The sequence below is a fragment of the Cavia porcellus genome, unplaced genomic scaffold (genome assembly GCF_034190915.1).
Source record: "Cavia porcellus strain 051 isolate PalLab524CR breed Dunkin Hartley unplaced genomic scaffold, mCavPor4.1 scaffold_24, whole genome shotgun sequence".
Classification (NCBI taxonomy): Eukaryota; Metazoa; Chordata; class Mammalia; order Rodentia; family Caviidae; genus Cavia; species Cavia porcellus.
The window spans coordinates 21,443,375-21,459,213 of NW_026947507.1; the positions used below are offsets into that span (position 1 = coordinate 21,443,375).

Here is a 15,839-nt window from a genome sequence, read left to right on the forward strand (position 1 = left end):
AGAGGGGTAGAAACATTTGCTCTTCAAATCTTGATAGTTCGTCCACTCACCTCCAAAACCCCTTCCTGTTTTGTCAGTTTTCACTCTCCTGGACACTTGCCCTTTTAATCTGAATTCTGCCCTTTCTTAATAGATATAACTTTTTGCTATCTTGTCTTCCTCACAACTATCTGGTCTGGTTCTTTTCATGTAACATTTGTCCTGGAATCTATAGCAGTATCTGTCTTGTTAGCAGTTATTTTCTCTTTAAATTTCAATAATTTCGGTTTCTGTGACTTCTAAATTTACCCATATTAATTGTTGTACTGGAAAACTCTATTTTGCCAATGTGTTCATGAAAGTATTTTGGACTATTAATCATTTCATTTTTCTCAAAATTATTTCTCCCTGAAGTTCTAGGAAACACCTTTTCTACCAAGCTAGTTATCCTAGAAGTTCCTTTTATATCTCTTTTGCCAGGTCCTTCAGACAGAAGGCTGTTCCATTTCTCCCATGTTCCCTGCATGCCAGCTCCTTCAGTTCTCATTTCTTTTCATTTATTCACACATTCATTCATTCATTCTCTTTCTTTTGTGGCGCTCTGTCCACCTATTCTTCACATTTCATTCCTAATTAACACAATAAAATATAAATACCCTCCTGTCTTAATTTCCTCACATTTTTTCAAGTCTTAATTTCAAATCACCTTTGACGACAAGTGTGGCTTATCAGCAATACATAGTTTATGTTACAGTCTTCCCAACACCTTTTTCCTCTGAACCAGTCCCAGGCCCTACGTTTCCTATTGTGAGCAAAGAAAGTTTACAAAGGATCCATTCCACTGTTAGTCTCTTGCAGAACTTCTATTTCCCCCAAGAGCTCAGATTTCTTCGTCAAAATAAGTGCCTATCAAACTGACAAAATTGAAGCCTGCCAATATTAACATGGGAAACAGACTGCTTAGTGGCCTTGCTGGTTTGATTAATGCATATCACCCAGCTGGAAGACTCTGGATGGGAAGAAGCCGTGTCCCACACTGAGCTCTGACTCTCCAAGCCAGTGTGATTCAGTGAGTAAACATTCCATTGAATCAACAACTGGCTCAGCTTCCAAGGACTTTGGAAGTCCTGTGCAAATAGATGTTGAAAATTCTTGCAGGGCATGCTCAGAATGACACAGAAATCGACCCTGATCTGAGCCATCACGAGTGCCACAAGATTCTCCAAGTTCCAGCTTTGAAATGATAGCATGCAGAGATCTCAGACCAGAGAGCAAGTTCGTTTCCCATTTTCATTATCTGTACAACATATCAAAAACACAAGTAAGTCAAACAAACAAACAAACAAAAAACTGTGCTCCTGGTTACTTTTGCTTTATTTCTTTTTTTTTTTTTTTTTTACTTTTTTTGGGGGGGTACGGTGGGGGGGTTTGAGACAAGATCTCACAATGCAGTTTAAGCTGACCTTGAATTTGCTTATTAGCCCAACCTGGTCTCCAACTCATCAAGATCCTCCTGCCTCTGCCTCCCAAATGTTGGGATTACAGGCATACACCACCAAGCCTGGCAGCCCTCCTCCCCCTTTTTCCGAGACCATGAAGTGGGAGTTCCTACAGAAACTTTTTGTTTGCTTGCTTTCGGGTCCAGGAGGTGTGGTATCCAATCTCCTAAACCTCTCCGTTGTGCTGTCCTATCTGGCTGGATTTTAGGGCATTAAAGAAAACTTTTTTTTTTTCTTTTGAAGAAATAATTGTGCTACTTTTCATCCGTCAGTTCACCGCCAGTCACGCACCCAGAGGCCGAGGAGGAAGCTCTCCCTGGAGATCAGCTGCCTGGGGCAAGCCTAGAAGGCAAAGATCGCCAAGCCTGGCCCCTGGAGTCTGGGGCAGGTGACACAGCCGGGGCTCCTGCGCTGGCCTGACAGTGTCATCCCCGCCCACTGGCAGCGGAGCGCCCGGCAGGGCTGCACGCGAGCCAGCGCAGGGGGCCATAAAAGCCGCCGCGGCGCAGGACGCGGAGCTCGCCCACCGCCTGCGCGCCAGCTGCGACCTCGCCATGCATGTGAACGGCAAAGTGGCGCTCGTGACCGGCGCCGCGCAGGGCATAGGCAGAGCCTTCGCGGAGGCGCTGCTGCACAAGGGCGCCAAGGTAAGCGCGGAGCCCAGGGGCCCCGGGAGGTGGAGGGCCTGCACCCTGGCCACCTCGGCTCTCCCAAAAGCTGCTGCGCCCAGGCTCAGGGCGGACCTGCAAACCACTGCGAGCAACCTGGATTCGGCAGAAGTGCAGGTCTAGGCGGGGAGCGTCTTGTTTATGTTTTGCCCTGCTGTCGCCCAAGCTGCTCAGGACCTTGATTCCTCTGGTGCTGTCGTAGGTAGCCCTGGTGGACTGGAATCTTGAAGCAGGTGTAAAGTGTAAAGCTGCCCTGGATGAGGAGTTTGAACCTCAGAAGACTCTGTTCATCCAGTGTGATGTGGCTGACCAGGAGCAACTGAGAGGTAAGGAGGGGGATGATCCATCAACCTGAAACACACCCTGAGCAAGCAGCAACCCGAAGGCAGCCCCTGGCAAGAGAGCCGGGCAAGGCGCAGGGCCAGCTTGGCTACCTCCTGGAGAACAGCTATGCTTAAATTCCAGAAGATGCCTCGACTGTTAGGTTTCCTATTGACAACCAGTGGCCATAAAAACTAAGGAGAGACAAGACTGCCCGAGAAATCTTTTTATTGTAGTCATTTGGCAGCGCAGAATGTAATCAAAATTCCTTTGTGTATTCAAAGACACCGCTGCTGCAGTAGTTGTTGGATGATTGTAATTGCTGAGGGACCACGGAAGTGAAAAATCTGCTAAGGCACTGTGGCAAACAACTCTCAGAAAGCCAGAGGGCAGAGCTCAGTGGCAATCTAATGTGGGAGCCTATCTGTCTTTTGAACATATTAGAATACAAGTTCAAAGGTCATGGTCACAAAGATCCTGGAGGCTTTTATCCAATGTTTTCTCTGGCTTTTCTCCTTTGAAAGGGCACTTTGTTAGAATGGCAGAAGAAAAGTCTCTATCAGCCTTTCCTCAATGCTTTCCTGTTTCTGTGAACTCACTTAAAATAGATCATCTACTTGTGAAATATAAGGGACAGCATTGATGTGGACAAAAAAGTTCTGCCCATGCAGAGAGCCCAATAGACTCGCATGAAAAATTATTTCCCTGAGGAAAAATAGAAAAATAAAATATTCGCAGTTCACAAAGTTTTATTCAAAGAGATTGAGTAATTTGTTAGGCACATTTTTAGCCCAAGTGTTAGATAAACTCCTTAAGTTTCCTTGTATCAGTCCTCACTGTGAGACATTGAAGTGTGAATTTCTTTTTAAAACTGGTATATTCTGTAAGAGTGAAAATGGATGGTTATGTTAGAAGGGATTGTGCTGCATAGAAAGTGTCAGAGAGGAAGTTATGTGATTAAAATCCACAAATGCTGTAAAGACCTTTAACACTGATGACAAGCATCAGTACAACAGTTCTATAAACACAGTGCTAGCAGGACTGCCAAAGGACGACTCTGTTGATTGCACACAATACTTCAGGAAGAGAACAATGTCAAATCCCGTGCTGGGACAGGGAACAGTATGCAAAGTCTGAAAACAGTTTTGGCTCAGTTTATGTAGTTCACTCGGGACATTTAGCCTCAGTTGCTTTGCAATATTTGAAATTAATGCCTTGGCTGTAAACAGATTACTCAAGAGTAAGTGATTGTGGAGGAAACTGGGACACATAATGAATGATCTGGGGAAGGCGTGTTTGTCATGAGAAATCCACATGTGTACACAGGGGCAGTTATCTGCCTCCAAGGGAAGGATGACACCAATTCTTTAGGACTTAATATTGACTGCAGCTTTTAAAAGTATTTGTGGATACATTGAATTCACAAAACACCAGAGCTTGAATAGATTTCTGGAGATGATCCAGACATGACTCACTTTACAAATTAACAAATTACAGCACAGAGGCTTTCAGTAAGTTATAGACAATGCTACAAGAGCTAAACTAGGAGTCATTTCAGCTCAGATGGCAGGGGAAACGTTAGCTCGTGCATTGACAAAGACAGCGCATAGACAGGCAAAGAAATATAGTGAAGACCAGAATGAAGAAAGAAAATTCTAAAAAAATTAGAGAGACGTATTTAACAATCTAATTCCTAATAAATTGGGACCATCTCTGTAGAGTTATGAAGAATGGAACCACTTAGGGTAGAAGAGGAGAAAAAAAGAAAAGAAAAACTAGTGTTCCATGTATGACCTTTTCTGGAACCAATTTGAGATGTTCAGAAACAGTTTTAAAATTCCATGAAAAAGTAAACAGTTTTTATTTTATTGTTGTTGTTTTCCATTCCAGTACAGTGAATGTGAAAGGGTACAGATTACAAAGCCTTGACAACGTTTGCAGCAGCTAACTTGCACAGCAGATGATCCATTTGAGAGCTAGTAAATCAGTGCCTTTCCAAATGTGTGTGCTGGTTGTTAATAATTCTCCAGTGTGTCTCAGTCAAAATAAGTTTATGTTGATCTGCGTGCTGGCTTGGAGATCTGAGAACATATTTCCAGCCTTTAGAATCACTATTGCAATTGTTATTTACACTCTCAAGTAGTAGAACTAGACTGAATAACAAAAGAGCCTCAGAATGAGTTTAAGTCAATAGAACTCCGTAACAGACTGCTTTTGAGAAATAATGAGTTTGGCATTACTGAGGTGGCAAAAACCCTCTTTGGACTGGATAAAGAGGATTTTCAAGAGCTGAATATCTGGTCAGACAATGGAATTGGTGACACTGAGTTCTCAGGAGCCAGTTTTCTTTTACCCTGACTGAACATAATTTTAATAAAACCTGATATATAGTAGTAAATAGTGATCAAGATAAAAATAAAATAGCAAACATCAGTTTCATGTGTGTAATAAAATCCATTGAATGAAACTTTTACAACTAAATATAAAATCTTCCTGAAATACTCACAATGGATTTGAATACATAAGAAAATTTGTGTTAACATGATATTTTGTAAGCATATGTGGCTTATTAATGAAAAGGGTCCATCACAGTCTGTGCTACAGTCGCATAACTTCTTACCTTTCTGGGACTGAAGATGCTGACTGTTCAAGGTGACTTCAAAGAGTTCTTCGCTGCAAGCAGCTCAAACTGAGCAAGGATGCTCAGTTCTCTAAAATTTACTGCAATAAATTGTAGTAGCTTAGGGACCTTTAATGGGCATACAGCTCATCTAAGGGCGTGGTAAAGTCAGATCCTGACCCAATAGATATGTGGTGTCCACAAAATTTTGTATTTTTAACAATTTCCTGAGTAATGCTTATTGAGGCTGCTGGTCCACAAATCACACGGTTGAGAATCAAGGAATTAAGTTGGAAGTTATGTGTGTGCTTTTCAATGTAAAGGAAGATAAATAATAATTGACTACATGTCATAACATTAGATTTAAATGCTTATATGGATAATAAAATGTATCTATAATTTTTGTTTAAATTAGATACTTTTAGAAAAGTTGTAGACTACTTTGGAAGATTGGACATCTTGGTCAATAATGCTGGAGTGAATAATGAGAAAAACTGGGAAAAAACCCTGCAAATAAATTTGGTAAGCTATTTTATCCATATTTATTGCTTAGAATCATTTGATAACATGATCTTTATGAAGGAAAATAAAAATTATAATTTCATACAAACAAAACTATAACCTACAATATAGAAAACAGAACTTAGAGAAGTTGGGACGGGGAAGCATTTCTTTAACAATTAGGAACACATTGGAGACTTAGAAATATTAAAATAAGCCTGACTTCAGACATTAGGAAAAGTAAGAAAAAACAGTTTGTTGTTTAACTAAGGGACTGGCATCCTGCTACCCACAGATCTTCAAGCTAGTGATGACTCTACCTCTTTTGTGGCTGCAAAATAATAACATATATGAATATATTGAATTCATATCTCAATGTCACTGAAGTTTTAGAGGAACACAGGCACAGTTATTGGTCTTGTATCATCAGTATCTACTTTTATGCTATAAGAATGGCAGAGTCGAAAACTATAACAGAAATAGTAATTGGCGGGCAATAATTAACATATTAACTATCTGACCCTTTACAGAATGAGCTTGCCAAGTCTTAACATATCTTATTTACTTAAAAGTACGCACCTTAATAAATGCTAGAATATAGCAGAAATAAGGTTAACATATAACTTCTATTTTGTTTATTTTTGTGGTATGTGTATGGTTACATATATTGTGGGTGTTGGCATGTGTACCAAGCACCTCTGATCCCTTTTCTTCTTCCCCACGGCTACCACTTGTCCCTGCTTCTTCCATCTGTTGGTGCCCTTCCAATTTGCAAAAGCCTGTTTCTGTTTTTTTTTTCTTTCTTTATTTTTTCATTTTCTTTCCTTCCCTGCTCTTTCCCTTCTTCTACCTCATGTTCACATTTCCATTTTAAAAAGACCTCCCTACTTCCTATAATCTATCTTTAATTAGCTTCTTACATTTGGATTTCTCATATAAGAGAAACCATGTGATATGTAAACTTGGGTGTCTGCTTTATTTCACTAATATTGTGGTCTAAGTGTGTCCATTTTCCTATGAGTTTCTCAAGTTTATCCTTTTTATGGCAGAGTAGTACTCCATCATACATAAATATCACATTAATCCATCTATTTGTTGACGGATATATAAGCTACTATGAATTGTGCTGTTGTAAATATAGATGTGCATGTTTCACTGCAGTATGATGAGTCGATAGAAATCGGATAGCTGGGTCAAATAAAATTTCTAATTTTAGTGTTTTATGAAATCTCTGTACTAATTTTCACAGGGATTGTATTAGTATATATTTTCACTAACAATGAAGAAAGGTTCCTTTTTCTCTGAAGCCTCACATAATTTGCTCTTGCCTATTTTTTTCATGATCTCCATTCTTTCTGGAGCAAGACGAAACCACAGTGTTGTCTGAATTTGCATTTCTCTAGTGACCAGAAATGCTGAACATTTTTTCATGTATTTAGTGTACTAAATTTGCACTTCTGAAAGAAGTCCATTCGTTTCAGTTACTCATTTTTTATTAGCTCTTTTATTTTGGAAGGTCTGTTTTTTTAGTTCTTTATAATTCTAGATTTTAGTCCTTGGCCCAAAGAATAGTTGACAATTTTTTCCCATTCTGTACATAGTTCCTTTACTCTGATGGTGTTTTCCTTTGCTATGAAGGTTTTTAATTTGATAAGATCCCATTTTCTGATTCTCAGTACTATTTCTCATGCTGTTGGGGTTCTGCTAGATATGTCTTCAAGAGTTTTACCTATTTTATCTTCTATAAGATAAAGTGTTTCTGTTTCAATATTTATATCTTTGACCCATTTTGAGTTTAGCTTAGTACATGGGTCTAGACTCAAACTTCTGAATATGGAAGTCCAATTTCCTAGATTATTTATTAAAAAGTATATTTTAGTTACTTTATCCAAGTAGCTGAATGTACTTGAGGTTGTTTCTGTTCTTCCATTAATCCACGTCTTTATTTTTGTGCAAGGGCCATGCTGTTTTTATTGCTATAGTTTTGTGGTATGACTTTAAAACTAGGACTATGATCCCTCCTGCTTTGCTTTAACTACTCAGAATTGCTTTTGCTATTCTGAATCTGTTCTGGTTCTATATGAATTCTGTGATTGTTTTCTTTACATTTGTAGGAAATGCTGTTGTATTTTGATTGGGATGGCATTAAATCTATAGATGAGTTTTTGAAATACAGTCATTTTGACTATCCAGGAACACTGTATTTTTCCCATTTTCTGATATTCTCCTCAAAATCCTTTTTCAGAGTGATGTAACTTTCATTATGGAAGCCTTTTACTTCTTTGAAGAGGTCGATGCCTAAGTATTTTACCTCTCTTAATTACTCTTATTATGAGTGGTATTATACTGCTGATTTTTTCCTCAGTGACTTGATTATTGTTGAACAGGAACATATTGATTTTTGTGTGTTGATCTTGTGTCCTGACATATTGCTTGATTTTATTAATAATTCTAGAGGTCATTTAGTGAAATTTATTGGTCGTACACAGAGGGTCATATCATTTTCAAATAATGATACTTTTACTTTTTCCTAAACATACCCCTTTTGTTTCTTTCTTTTGCCCAATGTCCCTGGTGTTTGGTGGATTACATTGGAGCAGTCATAATGGACACCCTAGTTTAGTTTGTGTTTTTAGACGAAAAGCTTAAGGTTTCTCCCCATTTAATATAATGGAAGTAAGTTAGTCACAAGTTACTTCTATCATATTGAGATAGAATCCTTCTTTATGTGTATTCTACATTTTTATCATGAATGATGATGGAATTTGTCAAAGGCTTTTTTGCATCTGTTGTGGTGACAGTACAATTGTTGTCGTTGCTTCTGTTTATGTGATGTGTTATATATATTGATTGCAATTTGTTAGCCACCCTTGGATCCCTAAAATGAAGCTTAGTTGCTCATGACTTTTTGATGATTTGTTGTACTCTATTCACCAGCATCTTTGTTGAGGATTTTTACATCAATATTTATTAGAAAGATTGACCTGTGATTGACAGTTCTATTGAACCCTCATCTGGTTTTAGAATCAAGGTAGTGCCAGAATTCCAGGAATGGTTTTGGGAGCATTTTCCTTTTGACTTCATGAAAGCATTTGCAAAGCGGTTGCAGTAGGTCTTCCCGTGCTTATTAGACAATTCAGCAGCTAGTCATTCAGACAGGTGCTTGCTGGGCTTGCTTTGTTGCCAGAATTTTTATTACTGCTTCATTATCATTCCCTGTTACTGAGTTATTCAGGATTTTTAAGTCTTCACGGTTCAGTTTTGGTAATCCCTACGTATTTAGGAATTTATGCAATTCTTCCGAGTTCTCTAATTTATTGACATAAAGGTTTATGAAGTAGTTGTTAATAATCTAGATTTCAGCAGTGTCCGTTGTGATTTCACCATCTTCATTTCTAATTGCATTAACATAGGTCTTTTCTTTCCTTTTTTTTGTAACATTGGCTAAAGTTTTATTTATTTGCTTTATTCTTTCAAAGAACCAGCTCTTTGGTTTATTGATTCTTTGTCTTGCATTTTAGTGTTCATTCCACCAATTTACATTCTGATATTTATAATTTCTTTTATTGTACAAGCTCTGAAATTAGATTGTTTTTGATTTTCTGTGACTTTTAGGTACATCTTTAAGTTATTTATTTGGGCTCACTCTTTTTCTGATATGGGCTTTCACAAGTATTAACTTCCCTCTTAGGACTACTTTGTGTCCCATCACTCTGGTATGTTGTACTGATTGGTGTTATTATTTAATTCTAGTAACTGTCTTATTTTCTCTTTACTTTCTTTTGTAAGCCTTTGTTAGCAGGATTATGTTGTTCAATTTTCATAGATTTTCATAATTTCTGTGGTTTCTCCTGTCATTGAGCTTTAGTTTCATTGTACTATTATCCTGATACTATGACTAATGAAGACAATTTTTGTTTACTTAACATTTATTTAAGCAAGTTTTGTAGGACAGTATGTAGCTTATTTTGAAGAATGTTCCATGGGTGCCAAAAAGAATGTATATTCTGTTGTTGTTGGCTATATATACCTATTAAATTAATTTGTCTGAAGGTGTGGTTCAACTATGATATTTCTTTGTTGATGTTTTACTTAGTTGATCCTTTTATTTGTGATAGTGGTAACTGAGTTCCCCCACGAAAACTGCATTGATGTTTGACTTTTCATGTCTTATGAAGTTGGATGTACCGCTCTTTTGTGATTTATGTTTATAATTTTTATCTCTTCCTGCTGAATGGTTCCCTTAACCATATGTAGTGTTCCTTTTTGCCTCTTTGGATCAGTCTTGGTTTAAAATTGACTTTGCTTGAAAATAAGATGCTAATTGAAGTGTATGAATTGCTTTTTGGGTTAAATGTGTTTCTTTTGCACTTTGTTTCTTGATCCATTTTGTACTTTGTTTCTTGATCCATTTTGCCAGTCTGTATTTTGTGATTAGCAAACTGCGATCATTCACTTTGACAATTATAAGTAAGCATCGACTTATTCCTGTCGTGTATTATTTTCTTGCTGCTGATTCACTGACTTTCACCTTACTTGTGTGCCTTATCTGCTACATTCATTCCATTGGAACTTTTGAGATTGGGAACTTAATCGTGTCTTTCTAGTATCTCCTTGAGAATACTCTGGAATGCTGACTTGGTGGTCAGCAGTTTCTTTAGATGCTCTTTATCATGAAAATATCTTATTTCTCCATCATTTTGAAAGATAATTTTGCAAACTAGGCCAGTCTGTGTTGGAAGATTTTGTTTTTGTTTTGTAGATATAGAATCACTTCACTACAGACCTTCTTTGCCTTTGAGATTAGTCTTGAGCCTGCTGTGATTTGAAAGGTTTCTCCTTCATAAGTAATTTGTTCCCTTTCTCTAACAGCTTTTAATATTACGTTCTTGTGTTGTATTTCTGATATTTTGACTGTGTGTCATACAGAGGTGATTTTCTGATTTTGGCTATTTCGAATTCTATATGCTTCACTTATCTTTTTATTAAGTTGTTTCTCCATGTTGGAAAGTTTTCTGCTACTACTTATGTAAACAGAATTTAAATGTCTTCTTTGCTAACTTCTAATTTTTCTCTGTTTTCAGTTAATTTTAGACTAGTCTTCTTTGCATCAGCTAACTGCCTTTGGACTCATTTTATGTGTCTCTTGTTTTATTTTTTTAAGTACTTCTCTTTATTGCTCTCTGATAACATTCTTATCCTCTAGTTCTGACACTCTGGCCTTGTGCTGAAAACTTACGCTGCCCATAGTTGTGACTGAAATTTTAATCTGTATTTCTATTTAGAGCCTCTTTATGGGCTCTATTATTTTCCATGCTGGGCATTCATGTTTTGCATTGTTTATTTAGCTTTGATAGGTTTTTATTAGTGTCTTCAGCAGACTCACTCATCATTTTGTTTATATAGTCCAATATCTGTTTACTCATCTCTTCTGTGAGACTGTCGATGCCTTATTGATCTGCTTTGATATCTCACCTGACATCACTTTGAGTAATTTGGGTGTATGGCTGTGGTTTTCTCCCCTTTTCCTCGTGTATCAAATTGAAGGAAGTTGGGAGTTTTTGGAACTATTTTGTTGGATTGTCTGCTCATGTTTCTATTTTTCACTTGTTTCTTTGTTTTATGTCCTTGGCTTAAGGGTTGATTGTGGTAGATAGATTTGTTGCTAATATGGAGACCTCTTTGGTTTAATGTCTACTTTTCAGAGATATACTCGGGATGAGGCTAACTATAGGCCTTTGCCACTGTTGCAGGATCCAGCTATTTCTTTTTATGTGCAAGGGGAGATTGCAACTTATTTGGACCAGTTTTCCAGAAATGGGATATAGTGTAATTAGAAATAAAGAGAGAATAAGAAATAAGAAGAGAGCAAAAAGTGAAAGACCAAAAACAACCCAGATAAAAATAGTAAAGAGGACAAAGAAAATAGGAGCTAGATCTCTAAACACCACACACACACATACACACACACACACACACACATTAACTATGTGTTTCTAAACAAGTAGTTTGCTCAAAGGACCTGCAATCTTTGGAATTCAGCAGTTCAGTCCTCTCTGACTCAGGCCAACTGCTGAACTCAATGTTGTTACCTTTGGATTCATCCACCTCTGAAATGTTCACACCAAACCCGACCTTCCACCATGGAATCCTGACCCCGTGTCTTTCCTGGGCTGAACTTGAACCTCTCAGTAGGGTCTCAGTGGGTCCATACTGAACCCTCAACCTCTCTGTGTCTGTACCTGTGGCTGTCCCCCAGTCTGTGGGAAGGTAACACTTCCATCATGGACTGACACTGTAGTATGTGTCTCAGTCCCACACAATCAACCTTTGCCAAAATGGTATCTGATTACAAACTCTTTTTGGCAATATGGCAGATACTGCACTGAATTTCTTCTTCAACTCGTATCTCACCATGAATAAATCAACCTGGGGTAAAGTCGCACATTGTTCTTGCCATTTACAGCAGCCATGGGCTTTTCTTTCTGATAGTGCTGCTGGCTCATCCATGATTTCTCCCTGAATCAGCCGTCTTTCAGGGTTACCTCTTCTCCATGGTGTTGGCCTCATTCTTGATCAGGTCAGTTGTTTGGTAGTCACCCGTGTGGCCCTGTGCTGAGGGGAACCAACAAAGTACAGAGATGGCTAGGAGTTGGTAATTTTTTCCTGTGGCAGTAGTGGCAGGTTGTCTTCCACCACTGAACTTCTAGCTCATAAGTTTGTATGTGTCCTCAAAATTTATATATGTGTATGTGTGTATAATTTCTGCAGTATTTGCTGATTGTTTAGCTCTGACCTAAATGATAAAAACATGAAATCAAACAATACAACTTTCTGCTTTGTCTGGTTTCTCACAAGTTTCTTGGTTAAATTATTTTATGAGCACCTTTAACATAAGCTATTAAACTTCGGTAAAACCCAAAGCTTAGCTAAAAGAAAATGTTGGATGAACTTTGGGTCACCTTGCCTTTTATAAATTTATTCTTAACTAGACTTGTAAAGCAAGTGAGTATAAAATACCATGTGATCACTCTTTCAATAATTCTGTCAGTTTGTATTTTATATATTACAAGCCCATAATATTCAAAACTTAAATTGTTGGTGATATAATTTATTGATCTTTGATTTGTTTTTTAAATTATATCAGTATTTCTGCCGATAATATATTGATCTAATTTTCATACATAAAATTAATAGCCCATAATTTTCAATTGATTCACATTTACCTAGGTATCTTTTCATTCTTTAATTTTGAAAATATTTATATTAAATCTGTCTCCTTCTTATATTTTCTTGTGAGAGCTTATTTTTAAAACTGAATTTGAGGGGGTGGGGGTATAGCTCAGTAGCATAAGCGCCTGCCTGGCAAGCGCAAGGTCATGAGTTCCTTCCCTGGCACCAAAAATAAATAAATAAAATAAAACTGAATTTGAAAACATCTATTTTTTGTATTTGTGAATTAAAACCTTTTATTATTTTTACTTTACTATTTTATACCTTAACATTTACTATTTTCTTCTTAGCTTGTTATTTGTACATTCCATTTTTAAACTCATTTAATAACTTTAAGTTTTAGAGATGCTGAAAAAAATGATACTCTTCCTAAAAAATCTTCAGTAGTAACCTCTGACTTACTAAGAACCATGCTTAATTAAAGAATTTGTTTGCTGATAAAACAAGATATTTAAATATATAGCCAGTGAGACCTATGGGACATTTTAAGAATTTTTTTATAAACATATGTCACTTACTAAAGTCATGTTAAATGATAAGACTATTTAAACTTTTGCTATCCCAGTGAAAATGCATGGATTCAACACTAACATTCTATCTTTGGCATTGATACTAATAGTTTTAGTAGCCTTATTAGGAATTACTACAGATGATATTATAAAGGAAATAGAATTATTAGAATAGAAAAATCTTAATTTACATGGATCCATAATGTCCACCTACTGTGTCTTTTTCTGAGAGATCAGCTATCAGAAACTGCAATGACTATAATTAATGTAGAAAAATATGAAAATAGTGAGGCTGTCACAGAGGTACAGAATTTGCATGATTTCATATATCTTAGAAGGCTTACTGTCTTTACTATGGCCTGAGTGGGTGAATAAGCACCTGCTCCAAACTGGAAAGTTTCTACATTATTTGCAAATAAAAATGCTGGAAGAAGATGGAAATTTTATTGTGACCTCTTTCCCTATTGGAGTTTAGTCAGCCTGAGTCTTTATGTAGTCTTGATGCAACAGATCACTGTTTAGCTTCACTTCAAGGACTGACGATATTTGCTTATTTTTACATAGAGAGTACAAGGTATTTCCTTTGCTGTACATAAGTAGCTTAAAAAATGCATTATTTTTCTTACTACCTGCAACCCATTACAAAAACAAATTAGAGTCTGACTAACCTTTCTTTTTTTAACTTGATTATTTCTGCTAGGTTAGTACCAGTATTTGTATGTGGTTTGCATAACCATTGTTTTTTGGTTTTGGTTTGAGACTTTGGTCTGAACATTTCCTTGTCTTATGTAGCTCCGTGTTTATTCTTTTGCATGTTTCCCAATGTTATCATCCATGTCCAAAAGTAAACACTGAGATAAAGGACTTCACCACATATTTTTTTCTCTTCTCTCTCTGTGTGTCTCTGTTTCCCTCTCTGTCTCTCTGTCTCTGTCTCTCTCTGTCTCTGTCTCTCTCTCTCTCTCTCTCTCTCTCTCTCTCTCTCTCTCTCTTTTCTATCTTTATCCTTGGGATTAAATGCAGGGTCATATGCACTCTACCACTCAGCATCTACACCACCAGAATCATCTGTCCCTCTTCTGAAATATTACACTACACATATATAATATTCTCATAGAATTTATCAATTTAAAACCTCGGTGTGTGTGTGTGATTTATGATAATATACCTTAAACATTTTCAGGGCAGAAAATTACTGTTCTGTGTTCTAATTGACCAGAAGTTCAATTAATGTTTATTCAAGATTTAAATGCATATATGCATTATATTCTGTACACATTCGTATCTATTCCATTATTTTAGCACAATGTTTAGGTGATTTCCTAATAGATTAGCACAGCCAACAGTATCAGCTGTTCTTCCACTTTCATGATTTACCAAACTCTTTCCTGACTCTTTACACTGCTGATCTCATCACTTTCCCCACACAAGTTGCACCAAACCTTCCCAGTGTTCTGTTTCATTATAGCGTTTTATGCTTCCTCCTTTGTCTGACCCCAATAGCAGCATTATTACTTATAGCTGCTCAGAGCTCACAAGGAATGTCCAGAAAAGACTAAGTCTTTATAAACTATTGAAGATCACTCTGGGAACTGGGTAGAAGTAGACTTCACTTTAAATATGCACTAAGCAGTGTGTAATGTACTTTTCTTATTTTTAATTCTTTGAAGCTTTAATAAAGCTATTCAGACAAGAACTATAATCTAAATTGGACAAATAATAACATATATTGAATTCTTTTGTGTCATTAAATAAAAATTAACATAGCTATTGCTGGTAATTTTTTTCAGAAATATATTAATTAGGTGTATTAATCGAGATTAATTAGATCTATTCAAAAGAAGAGATCTAGAATTAGTCAAACTAAAGTTTAATCCTGAATCTACTATTTGTGGGCTGTTACCTAATTTTTTTATATTGAGTTTCCCAGTTTACAGGGAGAAGATAAACTCCCTACCTCAAAAGACTGTTGAGTTTAATATAAGACACCTACCACAGTACAGTGCAACTGTGTTTCCTTTCTAAGTACCAAAGCCTACATTTTCTCATTGCCTCATTTTAATATCAGTTCTTCTGCCGTGTTTGACTTCTAATAAGGGTTTAGGGAAATGGGTAGACATTGATCCTAAACATGCTTATTTTCTTGACTTTCAAAGATAGTGATTGCAAATTAAATTAGTAACTATTTGTCTCTATTGTTACTACTAATAAGTAGTTCCATCAAGGGGAAATAAATGATACTTAGCACTAAAACAAAAACAAACAAAAGGAAACACTTTTCAATATGAAAAAATAAAGGATGAAAAGAGGTTAAAAAAAATAGTGGTACCTTTTTAATATTCTTTGAGAATTGAACTAAAGAAAACACAAGGATCCCAAAAGGCAAAATTGCTTAATTTAGCTGTCAGAGTTATTTTTATTACAGGACACTAAAGAATCATAAATAAACTACAAGAAACCACAAAGTAAAGGGAGATGAGATAGGAAAAAGGGAGAAATGACAGATTGA

The 15,839-nt window shown here is 36.6% G+C and overlaps 1 protein-coding gene across 2 annotated transcripts in view; it reads left to right on the top strand.

Moving 5' to 3' along the window:
• The first annotated feature begins 1,161 nt into the window (after positions 1-1,161).
• Positions 1,162-15,839, top strand: part of Hpgd (15-hydroxyprostaglandin dehydrogenase) — a 37,340-nt gene continuing 22,662 nt past the window's right edge. The window contains exons 1-4 of one of the 2 annotated variants that reach the window (XM_063234507.1): positions 1,162-1,300; positions 1,751-2,125; positions 2,349-2,472; positions 5,503-5,609. In XM_063234507.1, the coding sequence (XP_063090577.1) occupies positions 2,033-2,125; positions 2,349-2,472; positions 5,503-5,609 (324 nt within the window). In that variant the 5' untranslated portion in view covers positions 1,162-1,300; positions 1,751-2,032. 2 annotated transcript variants of the gene reach the window in all.